This window comes from Rattus norvegicus, chromosome 17 (genome assembly GCF_036323735.1).
Source record: "Rattus norvegicus strain BN/NHsdMcwi chromosome 17, GRCr8, whole genome shotgun sequence".
NCBI classification, from domain to species: Eukaryota; Metazoa; Chordata; class Mammalia; order Rodentia; family Muridae; genus Rattus; species Rattus norvegicus.
In genome coordinates this window covers 35,072,463-35,087,624 of record NC_086035.1, presented here as the reverse complement: position 1 = coordinate 35,087,624, position 15,162 = coordinate 35,072,463, and the positions used below count along the sequence as shown (strand labels likewise).

Below are 15,162 nucleotides of genomic sequence, written 5' to 3'. Positions count from 1 at the left end.
TAATCAAAATATGTTTCTTCCTTCAAAGCTTCAAGTTGCAGGATATAAAATGGCAGATTACACAACAGAATATTAAAGATAAACATGGGAAATCTTGTGCTTTATTATTTCAAATTTTAAAACCTTTGCAGTGAGTTAATGCCTTGTGCTGAGCACCATATTCAGACCCAGGTACCCACAGACAACATTTTCAACATACAAGTGACCGGGGAAGAATTCCTGGAGTGCAGCAGAAACACAGAGAAAGGAAATCAAGGGAGTGAGGGAGCAGAGAGTCTTCTGAATAAAGGCATGAAAAGCCACTAAGAAAACCGAGGGCCACAGAGGAAGTCGGAAAGAAATGAAGGCAGCACAACAAGTAAATCACAATTCAGAAGTTAGAGAAGTTCTTTAGAATAGCTCAAGGCTGACCATCTAAATGTTCTCCAAGTATCTGTGTTCTCTCTCTCTCTCTCTCTCTCTCTCTCTCTCTCTCTCTCTCTCTCTCTCTCAAACACACACACACACTCTCTCTCTCTCTCTCTCTCTCACACACACACACACACACACACACACACACACACACAAAGACAGAAAGAAAACAAAACAATGAGCTCAGGAAATTAAAGCAAGCGCGGTAAAAGAAAATGGTAAAATATGATTAAATCAGTACATAATACCGCCCACCTCAGAAAAGGATCTTGGATCTTACTACGTAGCTCTGGCTGATCTGAACTTGTAGAAAAGACTAATCTCAAACTTAGAGACCTGCCTGCCTCTGCCTCCAGAGTGCTGGGTTAAAAGCGTTCCCTGACAAACATGCCTGACTTACCTTCTATTTCTGCTGCACAAATGAAATAACTCATTATGAAAACTAGACACTCAGATTCCTTCTGGAGTGTATGCATGTCTTCTCTGTGGCTATTGTCATTGACCGTAACAGAGGTTTTTAGACACATAGACAAGGAAAAACCAAGAGGCGGGTGTATACATCATTGATGCAACAGGGTCCACTGTGCTGGTTTTACCAGCTGCCTAGCATCCCATTCACTGAAGAGACCATATGCACTCATCTACACCCTACTGATAAAACAACAGCGCTATCACACCACAGTGATGTGGTCCTAAACCAGGATGAGAAGAACCTTTTACACCAGATACGTTAAAAACACATATGACAGCTCTGAAAAATATTTCTTTATCCTCAGTGTCTCACACACAAAAAAATGGAGAGGTGTGTAATCACAAACCACGCGCTGTCTCTGCCTGCTCTCAGGCAGGAGCAGCCTGTGAGGACTACTTCTGGGTATCAAACCCAGGAGGAGCACTTTGGAAACCTCAGGAAAAGATGTAGGCACAGTGGTAACAAGTCACAAACAAGGATATAGATAACGTAATGCATTATCAATAATTTATCTAGTTTGGTCTACATAACTATTTTTAAACAGTTTAAATGCAAAGAGAAGAAAGGTTGTGGAGAAATGTTAAAAATAGGACGAACATTTTTGGTTGTGAGCCTAGCATTTAATAGTTGAGCCAGGAAAATTGGAGAGCAGAGGGACCATCTCTGGGACAAGCCAGAGACCTGGGATAGGGAAGTCCCTAGGAGGATATGGGGGTGACCCTAGCTGAGATTCCTAGCAGCTGGGGATATGGAGAATGAAGCGGCCACCTCCTATAGCCAGGCAGGACTTCCAGTAAAAGGAGGGGGAACACCAAACCACCCACAAAACCTTAGACCCCAATTTTCCCTGTCCACAAGATGAGCAGGGATAAAGATGGAGAAGCGATTGAGGGAAAAGCCAATCAATGACTTGCCCAACTTGAGACCCATAGCATGAGAGAGAGCTAACCCCTGACACTATTAATGATACTCTGCTATGACTGCAGACAGGCACCTGGTGTAAACTGTCATCAGAAAGCCTTCATCCAGCAGCTGATGGAAACAGAGGAGAGACTCACATCTAAACATGAAATGGAGCTTGGGGAGTCCTGTGGAAGAGTCAAGAGAAGGAGTGAGGGAGCCAGAGGAATCAAGGACACCACAAGAAGACCTACAGAGACACCAACCGCAGAGCATACAGGGGCTGACCTAAACCCTCATTTGTAGCACATGTGCAGCTTGGTCTTCATGAAGGTCTCCTAACAATTGGATCAGAGGCTGTCTCTGACTAGGACTCTGCTGCCTGCCTTTGGATCCCTTTCTCCTAGCTGGGCTGCCTTGTCTGACCTCGTACAAAAGGATGCACTTAGTCCTGATGCAACTTAATGTGCCAGGATGGCTGGTATCCAGGAAAGGGAGAGGCTCCCCTTTTCTGAGAAGGAGAGGTAAAAAATGAAGAAAGGGGGAGTGAAAGGACAAGACTGGAAGGAGAGGAGAAAGGGGGAGTGAAAGGGTAAGACTGGAAGGAGAAGAGGGAGGCGGGATGTGATCAGGATGTAGAATGAATCAATCAATCAATAAAAAATAGGACAAATAATTTTAAAAAAACAAAAGGTTGACAGCATAAAAACCAAAACATAACTATTAAGGAACAGGACTGCAGTCCTATGACCAAAGTATGCTATACACATGTAGGAAAAATGTCACAATGAGATTCATTCCTTTGGAGAGAAAAAGGAGAGAGGAGAGAGAGCAGAAGAGAACTAGAGAGAGGCGGGGGAGGGAGGTTGAAAAGGGAGTGAAAGGTGGAAACAAGACTAGCATGGAAAGTCTCCTCCACTGAATCAAGGGGAGGAGAAAACAGGACAAGCAGAGCAGGAGCACCTGTAGATGGCACAGGAGAAGCAAGTGGCAGAGACGAGAGACAAACAGAAGAAAATAGTGGACTCTGCAATGGGGCTCAGATGAAGCTTGAAAAACACATGAATAAGCAGAACCAATATTTAGAGGAAGGGAGGGAGGAAGGATGGTGAAAGGAAAAATACAGGTTTTAATTAGTGTGGGCTCAGCTCTTCAGTACCTGTGAAGAAAAGTGCGGCCGGTGTCTGCTTATAGAAACAGGGTGCCGAAACAGCGTGCAGGTGATTCCCACTGGAGTTGACCCAGAAGGAAGTGCAAGTTTGGGTAAGTGTAAGTCACAACACACATAGGGACTCGATTGACCAGGATTTGGAGAGAGGTAGGAGGCAGAGGTCTTGACTAGATTGTGTATAGTATAAAGATGAATTACTGAGCTATCGGTTGAGAACAGTGGATAGCGGTGGGGGGGGGGGATGAGAAAATATGAAATAACTCACTAATAGGGCCTGAACAATACTGTCTTCGTATGTGCTTGGAAAAAGAAGGGTTCGGACGGAATCCAACACTCGCTCTTATAGCACACAAACAGTAAGGAAGCAGGGAATGGTCTAACGTGATGGACATTTGTTACAATATGTCCATATATTTAAACTATGAGCCCAATAGGGAAACCAGAAACACCCCACGAGAACCTTGGATAAAATGGTGGTTTGAGATGGATTAGAAGGATCCACCTCTCTTTGGGACACTGAGGCAAGAAGTAAGCAATATTAGAGTATTGTTAACTACTTTTAAATTAATGTTAGTAATTTAAGCATTTATTAAAGTATCTGCGCAATGTTTGTTTTTCATTTAAGCCGAGATAACTGAGGCCCAGACAGTTTAGATCCTTCCCTGGTGTCCTGGCTGCCTGGAGACAAGCAGCCAGCTGGATTACCAACTATGCAGAACACCTACCCAGCAACCACACAGGCTCGCCCAAGCAACTGCAGCTCCAGAGGGCATATCCCCAGACAGGACTGATTCAACTAGCTTGCAGCAAACTTCTTACCATCGAAGGCTCTAGCCTTTCCTCTGCATGTCCAGATGAAGGTCTGTGACTGGTTAATGTCTCTGACTGACTGTGCCATGACTGTATAAACACTCTTGCTCTATCTCTTCAGGGACTAGGAGGAGCCTACCTTCATGTTGATCAGGAGACTCCCATCTGTGCTGCTCCCAAATAAAATTAACCTTCATGAAAGACTCGCCCACTGCGTCCTTCGCCTATGGTTACCTTTATCATCCATCAGTAGACTGGTAACTTAGAGAAGCCAGCTGAAACAACGGCAAGGCAGCAAAGTCAGCGGCGGTGGCTACCACCCTGGTGGCAGCAGGAACAACAGAAATGGGAAGAGACCTAAAGCAGTAAAGAAAGTGGCCATGGCAGAAACCAGAACAAAAAAGAGAGACAGAGAGAGAATGAAAAGTTCCAAAGGGAAGATGAGGGTTCCGCATATGGGGACTGTTTGAAAGCTATGGGACAGCAGTGAGTGACATCTGCTGCTGCTCTTGCTGCTGCTGCTGCTGCTGCTGCGGAGGAGGAGGAGGAGGAGGAGGAGGAGGAGGAGGAGGAGGAGGAGGAGGAGGAGGAGGAGGAAGAGGAGGAGGAAGAGGAGGAGGAGGAGGAGGAGGAGGATCCTTGCAATATAATCCGACATTTCCTCAGTTAAACACAGTTATTGTATAACCCAGCGGTTCTCAATCCATGCAACAGAAATGAAACCTATACACACGAAACCTGTGCACAGTGTGCACAGCAACGTTTTTATGGCCAAAGACTGAACTGTCCACCAACTGATAATGAAGTGTACACCAAGAAAGAGATGGGAACAAGGAGACACCTACATGTCCACAGGCAGTGGGAATCAGGCAGTCCTCATACTGTAGAGTTAGCCCATTAGATGAAATGTCCACAAGAAGTCAGAAGGGCAGCAAGATAGAGACCGTCCACGGATGGATGCCGGCCGAAGGGGAACTAGACAGCTGCACTAGGCAGCCCGACTCTCTTCCAGGAGGGAAGTGTTCTGACACTGCTTATGGTGGTGGTCGTAGACTCGAAATACAAAGCACAGGACTACACACTACAGTTGGATGCATTGTGTGAAGTATGAATTGTATGTCAAGAAGGCCATTATATCTAAAAACAACAAGAACAAAACACGAAAATGGCCGACTGCTGTACTGTGAAGGTCGTTAAAGAAAACAACTAAGGAAGGTTGCACAGGGAGGGACCCTGAGGACTCACAGCTCCCTGCAACTGTGGACAGCTGGGGGCTTTGCATCCATAAAGGACAAAAGACCAGGAAGAAGTGTGTATAAAAACAGAGTAAGAAACCATTATTTTTACTTAATTACAAAGAAGCAGAAATGAAGTTCATTATGTAATTTAGGAAGCTATTGTGTCCACTTGCCGTGCGTGATAAGGGCAGTGGAGAAAAGAAGACAGAGAAAAGGCAGAGAGGAGGAGGAACCGCAGCCACAGGCAGGGGTGGAAGAAGGGCCAGCCTGAGCGCAGGTGGGAGGAGGGACAGAGCAAAGGCAGAGCCAAACTCCCCTTGAGGAGGGAAAAATAGACTGAACTTCCACTGGAGAAAAAAGAAAGCTGTTCTCAGTTAGCACCATAAATTGCAGCCCTGGATACAAAAAGAGCTTATTCAACAGCATATAATTCAAATAAAACACGTAAAACAGTATCGTGTGCCCTTCGGGCAATTGATTTTTAGTATACAGAGGAAAAACAAAACAAAGCACGCAGCATGTTCCCTTACTGGCTCCGTACGTTCTCAACCAGGGAGCAAGGACTTGGTGACCAAACAATTCATAAATAACAGTACTGAGTCATTCTGAGGAGGGACTTTCAAAGGGCCCATACAAACATTTTACCCTGCTCTCAGAAAAGACTTCAGGGTCACAGCTGAACATGGAGAGAGGGAACGGGCCAACATGCTGGCACCTACAGCAAATGAAAGGTGCTATTCCCACATCTCCAAACTGTTCAGAGCAGAACTTCTCCCAGGGGCAGAGATACTCACACAGTGCTGTCCACTGTGTCAGTTACCAACCACCTGTGGTCACTATGTACTCAGCTCAAACCCCAAATGTTTAACTTAAGCCATATGGGACAGGAAGGTTTAAGGAATTGTAAGTCAGGAGCTCATTTTGCAGGTCAGCTCTTAGAAGCCAATGAACACCTCCAAGACAGCTTCCCAGTTGGGCTAGAAAAAGAGGGCCACACGCCTGTGGTGGAAGGACTCACTCCACTGCCAGAGGCCCAGCTCTGACAGGCATCTGGGGCATTTTCCTAAACAGCCTTCGAGACAAGCCAATGGGTACAATCATAAAGCCAACATTTAGGTAATTCTTTGATTTCTGCTTGCATGCTAGTATTGAACATGAGTTACCGCTTTTAATCCTAAACGTCCTGGGGATCAAACTCAGCACAGCAGGCTCTGCGGCAAGCGTCCTTATCCACTGGGCCGCCTCGCCTGCCCTTGGATAAGATAAAGCTTTGCTTTCAAGGTCATGGGTGAGCTTTCTGAGCAGATCTTCAGTAGAATGGTGGGAAGGGAAATTGCCACCGTCTCGTAAGGAAATGCTGACTGAAGGCAACTACACCCTCAGGGAAGCGTCTTTTCCACTGTGAATCCTATCTGCCTAAAGGATTTTACGTGACTCTGAGGATAAAGAGATACGTTATTATAGGTATATAAATCAAACATTTGCTGATAGCAAATCATAAGAAATTTATTTTAAAATATTTCATCAGTATATAATTCCACCATGTATTTAAAATTAAAGCAAATTTGCATACCAATAACACAGAAGAACTTGCTTGTCTCTACCAACACAATCCAAAAATATATACAGACTTGATAGATTAACGAATGATCATGGGAAAATCACAAACACCTTTGTTTTCTGTAATTCAACCATTACATTCTGGGGGAGAAGAAAGGTTTATGGGTACAAGAAGCGCTCAGCACTTCAGAACATGCACAGTCTGAACGCACTGCGGCTCACAGCTCACATGCGCAGTCTGGGATCTGAGCTGAGATGGCTCCAGCAGAGGTGTTCACCAGGGCTGTGAGGCCAGACAGTGTGCTCAGTACCGTGTGCAGAGCTACGCTCAGAACCAAGGCTACAGTGAAGTCACATGACACAACACGGGTGTCAGAATCACCACAGATCGGCTACCTGGTGATGTGCATTTATTTTTAGTTGCTAGGCATTCAGAAATGTAACTCACTTGCCAAATGTTTCATGGCCATCCCCAGTCATTTTCATAACTATGGGGTCACAACCCACAGTGCCAGAAGCTTTGCACAGGGTCATTTTGGGAACTAAGTTAAACAGTCTGTGGACGTCTCAGATCTGGCTGCCCAACGGTTATGTTTAAGAACAAAACTACAAAAGGAAAAATGTTTGGTGAAAATAATACACCAAAACTTATACACTTGTGTATGAGTGATGGAGAAGGCTGGAGAAACACAGTGGTTAAAGTGATGAAAAGCTTCCCTGGTGTAAAAAATTAAATTGGAGTTATGGGCTTTGTGGGAGAATAAAATTGCTTAGGTGTACAACCCTAACTCTCTGTTAAGTTAAACACAGAGGCAGAAGCAGGGGGCAAAGGCACCCAAAGATGGGATGCTGGAGAACCATAGTAAAGAGCTATACAGCCTGGGCTCCCCAGAGGCTGAGACCTGGGGGTGAGGAAAGCAGAACATTTTCCAAACAGACATTTATGTACTGGGGACGATGGGCCGGTGGCTCAGGAAGGTGGGAAATGTGGCATGACGTGGAGAGTGACAAGAGTGGATGAAGACCAAGACATGACAAGGCACAAACCCCATAGTGGTGTAGTTTTTACAGTGCTAATGACTTAGTAAGAGAGCCTACAACATGGGGGTGTGTGTGTGTGTGTGTGTGTGTGTGTGTGTGTGTGTGTGTGAAGGTGAAAAGTCACACATTCTGAAAGGAGTTCCACAGGAGATAAAGACAGTTATGTTTAGAAAAGTCATAAGTAAACTATCATGAGGAAATAAAATGAGGTGACAACATGACAATTCTTCTTTCTATCCATCCAGTCCACTCTTACCCCAATGATGCTCAGTCCTTTGAGGTAATCCTGACGAGGCTGGGCTTGGGGAACACAGCCAGCGAGGACAACTTTCTTATTCTCCTCGTGAGCTTTTCTGTAATGGAGAAAATCATTGTGAATTCTATTGCTCACTGACACAGCCTTAGAAAGTGATGTTTGTGCACCTAAGTTCTCCAATTAAGAAGCCCATCTAACATGAACCAGGGTTTTCCAGCGGTGAGCTAAAGAAAATATTCATCATTAAACTTATGTACTGCCTGCCCGTTTCTCACACCACTAATGCATGTGTCTGTTAGAACTTTCATCATCACCATATTGCCAAAAAAAAAAAAAAAATCATACAAGTTTGCAATGCTGATATGAAACATTTGCAAAAATCTTTTTTCCACATAGATAGGCTAAGCCTTCAAACAAGTCATGTGTTTAAAATGTTAGTAAGAATGCACATGAAACATCATATATTCTTTCTTAAACATTGAACAATAAAGTATAGTTCAAATAATTTCAACAGGAGAGAATAGAAGGTAAAATATCTCGTACCATAGAAATTCCCAAACTCCCTGCCAACTCCTTCTCCCTGGACAACCTTTGGTTATTGGCTTCCTGTGTTGGCTGTCACCCTTCACACAGCAAGCATGACTGGATGATGTAGGTGTCCACACATATGCAAATATGTACATGTTTGCATACATACTTATCTTTAAGAAAGACTGGTTAATGAAGCCTGGTCTTCTGCATGGGTTAATCCCTTAGTGACTTCTTATTACACAAGCCATTCAGAAGCAATGCGGGTCTAGAGAGCAGCAGCAAGTAAACCCTTGAAATGTGGACCTTGTTCCTGGACCTTTGTCTTACTGATAATTTCCTGATATTTTTCCACCGCAACAAAAGCTGACAAACAAATAAGTTCTAAGTAGAAACACTGGCTCAACGGAGCGCCTGGCATTTGTAGCATTATGGGGCATTTGGTTACTGAGGAGTGAAGACGCATGTCCGTAAAGTCACTCACTGTTTCCAGCAACACTGACTTTATGCTAGTGACAACAGACATCTGTGCCTATTTAAACCTCCTGGAGTCAACTATATCCTCTGCTCATATAAAATTAAATGTGCAGGCCTTCGACTCTTTCTCCAGAGCATCAGTTTGGAAGTTGGTTACTGGTCTCAACTGCTGCATTCATGGCTATCATAATGTATGTACCAGGTTGGGAACCATGCTATTCCAACACCCAAGAAAGCTGAGGCTTTTCAGTCCAGGCTCTGGACTTGACTTTAGAATATGAAGAATGTGAAGAAATGATGTGTCTCCATGCCCAGCATACATTTGTTGTCATTTCCTGACAACTCCAGGGCACAGGTTCAGAATTAAAAGCCAACAGTAACAACAAGAAAACTCCTGGGGCCAGTAGAAATAGGTCGTTGTAATTAAACGTCGGGGAAAAAAAAATTCTGGGAAGTGCAAAAAGAGTGAAATGAATAAAATAAGTGCATATAAATTCACTCTTTTTTTGAGATTTTAAATTATGACATTTCTTCTTTTTCCTCTGTCTAACCTCTCATATACCCCATACAACTCTCCTTCAAATTCATAGCCTGTTTTTTCATTGAATGTTTCTGCGTGTGTGTGTGTGTGTGTGTGTGTGTGTGTGTGTGTGTGTACACATATCTATCCTAAATATAAGCTGCTGTATCCATATAATGCCACCTGAATCTACGTGTTCCAGGCTCACCATGTGGCACCAGACAGTCCATTGGTGGACTCTCCCAGGGGAAGGACCGCCTCTCTCACTCCCAGCCTCACTCGGTGGCTTGTACTTCTCTGTGTAAGACTGAAACCTCATGGGATTTCCCTGTCCAGCTTGGCATGCTCATTAGCATCACCTGTGCTCAGCTCATGTTAGGACGGTCGAGAAGAACTTTATGGGTATGGATTCTGGCATTACTAGGAGACACAGTCTCACAGCAAACACATCCTCTGGTTCTTACTTTTTTTCAAGTCTCTTTTTTTATTGGATATTTTATGTATTTACATTTCAAATGTTATCCCCTCTCAACCTCTTCCATAACCCCTCCCCCTGCTTCTATGAGGATGCTCCCACTCCCAGCCATACACTCCCACCTCAACATCCTGGCATTCCCCTATACCAGGAAAAGGAGCCTTCACAGGACCAAGGACTTCTCTTCCTATTGATGCCAGACAATGCTATCCTCTGCTACATAGGGAGCTGGAGCCATGGGTCCCTCTGTGTGTACTCATTGGTTGGTGGTTTAGTCCCTGGGAGTTCTGGGAGAACTGGTTGGTTGATATTGTTGTTCTTCCTATGGGGTTGCGAATGCTTTCTGCAACTTCAGTCCTTTCTCTAACTCCTCCATTGAGGTCCCCATGCTCAGTCTGATAGTTAGCCACAAGCATCCTCATCTCTATCAGTAAGGCTCGAGCAGAGCCTCTCAGGAGACATCCATATCAGCCTCCTGTCAGCAAGCACTTCTTGGCATCAGCAATGGTGACTGGGTTTGGTGGCTGCATATGGGATAGATCCCCAGGTGGGGCAGTCTCTGGATGCCCACAGAATAGAAACAAGAGGGGCACTACCCAATTCATTCTTTGAAGTCTCAATTACACTTATACCTAAACCACACAAAGACCCTACAAAGAAATAAAACTTCAGACCAATTTCCCTCATGAATATCAATGCAAAAATACTCAATAAAATTCTCACAAAAAATTCTCGCTGTATTATAGAGCAATCGTGATAAAAACTGCATGACATTAGTAGAGAGACAGGCAGGCAGATCAATGGAATAGGACTGAAGACCAAAAAATGAACCCACATACCATGGTCACTTGATCTTTGACAGAGGAGCTAAAACCATCCACTGGAAAAAGAAAGCATTTTCAACAAATGGTGCTGGTTCAACTGGAGGTCAGCATGTAGAAGGATGCAAATTGACCCATTCTTATCTCCTTGTACAAAGCTCAAGTCCAAGTGGATCAAAGACCTCCACACAAAATCAGATACACTGATAGAAGAGAAAGTGGGGAAGAGCCTCGAACACGTGGGCATGGGGGAAATGTTCCTGAACAGAACACCAGTGGCTTATGCTCTAAGATCAAAGATCAACAAATGGGACCTCATAAAATTGCAAAGCTTCTGTAAGGCAAAGGACACTGTCAATAGAACAAAATGGCAACCGACAGATTGGGAAAAGATCTTTACCAATCCTACATACGATATAGGGTTAATATCTAATATATTCAAAGAAGTCAAGAAGTTAAACTCCAGAGAATGAAATAATCCTATTTAAAAATGGGGTACTGAACTAAACAAAGAATTCTCAGCTGAGGAATATCAAATGGCCAAGAAGCACCTAAAGAAATGTTCAACATCCTTAACCATCAAGGAAATGCAAATCAAAACAACCCTGAGATTCCACCTCTCACCAGTCAAAATGGCTAAGATCAAAACCTCAGGTGACAGCAGATGCTGTTGAGGATGTGTAGAAAGAGAAACACTCCTCCACTGTTGGTGAGATTGCAAGCTGGTGTAACCACCCTGGAAATCAGTCTGGCAGTTCCTCAGAAAATTGGACATTCCACTACCTGAGAATCCAGCTATACCATTCCTGGGCATATACCCAAAAGATGCTCCAACATATAATAAGGTCACATGCTCCACTATGTTCATAGCAGCCTTATTTATAATAGCCAGAAACTGGAAAGAACCCACACGCCCTTCAACAGAGGAATGGATACAGAAAATGTGGTACATCTACACAATGGAGTACTACTCAGCTATCAAAAACAATGACTTCGTGAAATTCTTAGGCAAATAGATGAAACTAGAAAATATCCTGAGTGAAACAATTGCTAAATAATTTTGTTAAAAACCCAAGCTTGTACTTGGGTGACTCACAGGACATCCAAAGGATTTATCACCTATCCCTGCCACAAAATTACACTTTATTGATAAGGACTTCACTTCAAACAAATACATTTTAATAGTAAATGCAAAACTCCTTAACAAATGAAAATATTTTTCCATTCTCATTATCAAACTCTACATGACAGCTAACATTGTGCTTTCCAAGAACCTTCACATGTAGAATCGCAGCTAAGTATCCAAAAGATCACCAAAATTATGCTCAAAGAAAATGTCTGGGGCCATAGAGATGGCTCAGCAGTTAGGGGCACTTGACACTGAGGACCCTAGTTCAACTCCTGTCACCCACATGGAAACTAAGAATTATCTTGTCCAGGAGAACCAATACCTTCTTCTGACATCCTTCAGCACCAGGTACAGTGCACATACATTCCTGAAGGCAAAGCACTCACACATAAAAGAATAAAATTAATATCAAAGTTTTTTTTTAAAGAAAATACCTGTTTCCCATGAAATGAAACGATTTAAAGGGAATATAGAAATGAGGAAAACTCATGCCTACAATTCAACAATGTTAATAAAAGGTGATACAACAAAACTATAACCAACTTGGCAGCAACCATGCACCTCTCAGTGGCAGAGAGAAGTGCAGGGGTCTTGAAGAGAAGATCAATGTACAAACCAGACAAGCCTCCATGAAGACATTTTTACCAGCAAATATAAGCAGGAAGGCGCAGACAAAGAAGCACAGAAAGCTGCAGCAGTCACTATAGCAGAACAAAGAAAAGAGAGTGATCTGGAGGACAGGAGAACAGTGTTAGCCATAGCACCAGGCAGAACAGGCTGTTTGTCAAGCACTATGAATACCATAATATTAAGAGTAAAGGTTCAGAAAAGGCCTGACCTAGGAACTTACTAAGTAAGAACTATTCCAAGCTGAGTTGAATTCAGCTTCAAAATGGCAGGGCAGATGAGAAGTACACCTACGACAAGCCTCAACCCAGCCATGGGATACTGATGCCACACTTTACATGTGACCAAAATAACGCACCAAAGCTTTAATACAGTCTCCGAATGTTCCTGCTATAATCATTCCTTTCTGACAGCCTGTCCTTTTCCTTTAATAAGCTTTGCTCATGTTAATACAAGGTGAAATTATTTTTCTTTTGATACGTACCTAACACAGGTTTTTTTTTTCTTTTTTTCGGAGCTGGGGACCGAACCCAGGGCCTTGCACTTGCAAGGCAAGCGCTCTACCACTGAGCTAAACCCCCAACCCCTAACACAGGTATTTTTAAAAAACTTTTATCCTTCAAAATGTGAATGCTCCTGAGAATAATAACTTAAGAAAGTTTAAAATAGTATGAATTACCATGTCTTCCTTTCAGGTGGCACTGGCATGTTAATTAAAAATTTAATGAATATAAAGTTAATTTAATATTTTGGTTCATATATTCTTGAAACATATCTCCAAATGAGACTGGTGGCATGCACCTGCATAGACCATTAACTTGAGTGACACAGAAAATAAAAATAAAGCGGGGACCTCCTCTTCTGAATACTAAGCACAGGAAATGGTTTGTAGAGAAGCTGAAGATTCACAGCAGCGTGAGGATCCCTAATGATGACAAAGCGTCACTTCTTTAGTTCAAAAGTAAGAAAACTGAGCTTCAAAATGAAGCAGTGATCTCAGCTGAGTGAGCCAGAGCCAGGGTGAGCCCAAGATCGCCTGGATCCTCGAGTCCCACATTTGAGAACGCAGTAACAAACACTGAGGAATCGTTCCTTCTCTGGAACACATGGTCATGTACTAAGCCAAGTGCCTTCCAGGAAGAGCCTCAATTCAGTATCTGTTCTACTCACCCAAGTCCAGTGAGCAACATAATGGTCTGGTAGAAAACTAGACTCATTGGAATATGCAGAAAACCATGGATCTTTTTCTACTAGTATCAGGTCAGGGGAGACTGAGGAATCTCCATCTGTACTTCTCTTATTCCTCATACATGTTATCAAATTGGTATTAATACAAAAATATTCATAGTAACGTAACTTTCACCTAAAATCCCTTTCATTTAAAAAAACTCCTGTCGTGTATCATTGTCAGTGGAGCAGAAGTCCGTCCCAGTGCCTCCAACCCCACCCTTTACCACCTCTGGAAGTTGGGAAATCTTCTCACAGCATCCTGAAAAAGAGAGAACTAGCCCTGCACCTTGTCTAGGCAGCAGAGCAGAACTGACAGTGGTGGTGGGGCCTCACGTGACTGGGCCCCAAGGACGAGATTCCTTGAGGTGGCCTGGGTGAAGTTTCCCCCAGCACTCATCTGAGGTGGCAGTCTGGAGAACTGGTCCCCAGGGCAAAACAATGAGAAAACTAGATCTGCCCTCTCACTGGCATTCGGGCAAGCCAGCACCTAGTCTGGGCAACAGAGTGAAACTGGTCCTAGAGGCTAAGGCAAGGGTGAGCCAGCCCAGAGAGTGTGAGAGGAGGAGTTGGCCCAGCCCCGCACAGGCTGCAGAACTTGGGAGAGTGGGCCCCGCACCTTAACTGTGCAGCACAGCACAGCTCACTCTGGAATCATGGGTGCCTGTGAGCCGGCCCTGAGGGCCTGAGAGCAGGGAAGCAGACCCTGCCTCCTGCCAATGGTGGTGCTGCATGGCCCATTGGAGCAGTTGGAGAACTCGCCCTGGGGCTACAGAACAGGGATGGGGGTGCACTGACCAGCTCAGCTATCACCCAAGCCTAGATCCAGGGCTCTGAATTGGCCCACCCCAAAATCTGTACCATCTGCAAACTGCAGATTTGTGAAAGGGGCAGCCCTGCTGATCTGAAGCTGTGAGATCTCCAGGACAGGGCAACAACAGGTTAAGTGGATTGATTCTCAGTTGGTGTTACAGACACCAGAGATCTTGAACCAGACCAATGACTCAAGCATAAAACTCTGCAAGAGAAGACGTGTGGACAGAGGGATATACTGTGGCACACACTGTGACACGTACAGCTTCCACAATGAGGTGCTTTCTATGTTTCTGTTGTTACTTTTTGTTTTGTTGGTTTTTTGGGGGGAAAGGGGGGGTTTGTCAGGAGCACGTGTTTTTGAGCGGGTAGGGGTGTTTGCAAGGGCAGAGGGTTGATAGGAGAGTACAGGGAGATGAGAGGGACTGGGGATAATGATGTGAAACACACAAAGAACCAATAAAAAGGTTTTTTTTTAAAAATAGCAATTAGAGAATAAAGAATCTTATGAAAAATGAATCCCCTCGGTATGTCTAGGTTTTACACTTCTAAGTGTAAAACTCTTCCTCATGACTGCAAAAGGAAGAGGGTCATGCACTGTGTTTCTGTAGGAGGCAAGCACACCTACAAGAAAGACTCTTGCAATCAGATGTTCTCACAAGGGGTATCAACTGATGTATATACAT

At 43.9% G+C, this 15,162-nt stretch overlaps 1 protein-coding gene across 9 annotated transcripts in view; it reads right to left on the bottom strand.

Moving 5' to 3' along the window:
- The window catches only part of Cdkal1 (CDK5 regulatory subunit associated protein 1-like 1), a 552,607-nt gene that overhangs the window by 392,203 nt on the left and 145,242 nt on the right, over positions 1-15,162 (bottom strand). For 8 of the 9 annotated variants that reach the window (XM_063276598.1, XM_063276594.1, XM_063276597.1 and 5 more), the window contains 1 exon segment: positions 7,860-7,956. In XM_063276598.1, the coding sequence (XP_063132668.1) occupies positions 7,860-7,956 (97 nt within the window). 9 annotated transcript variants of the gene reach the window in all.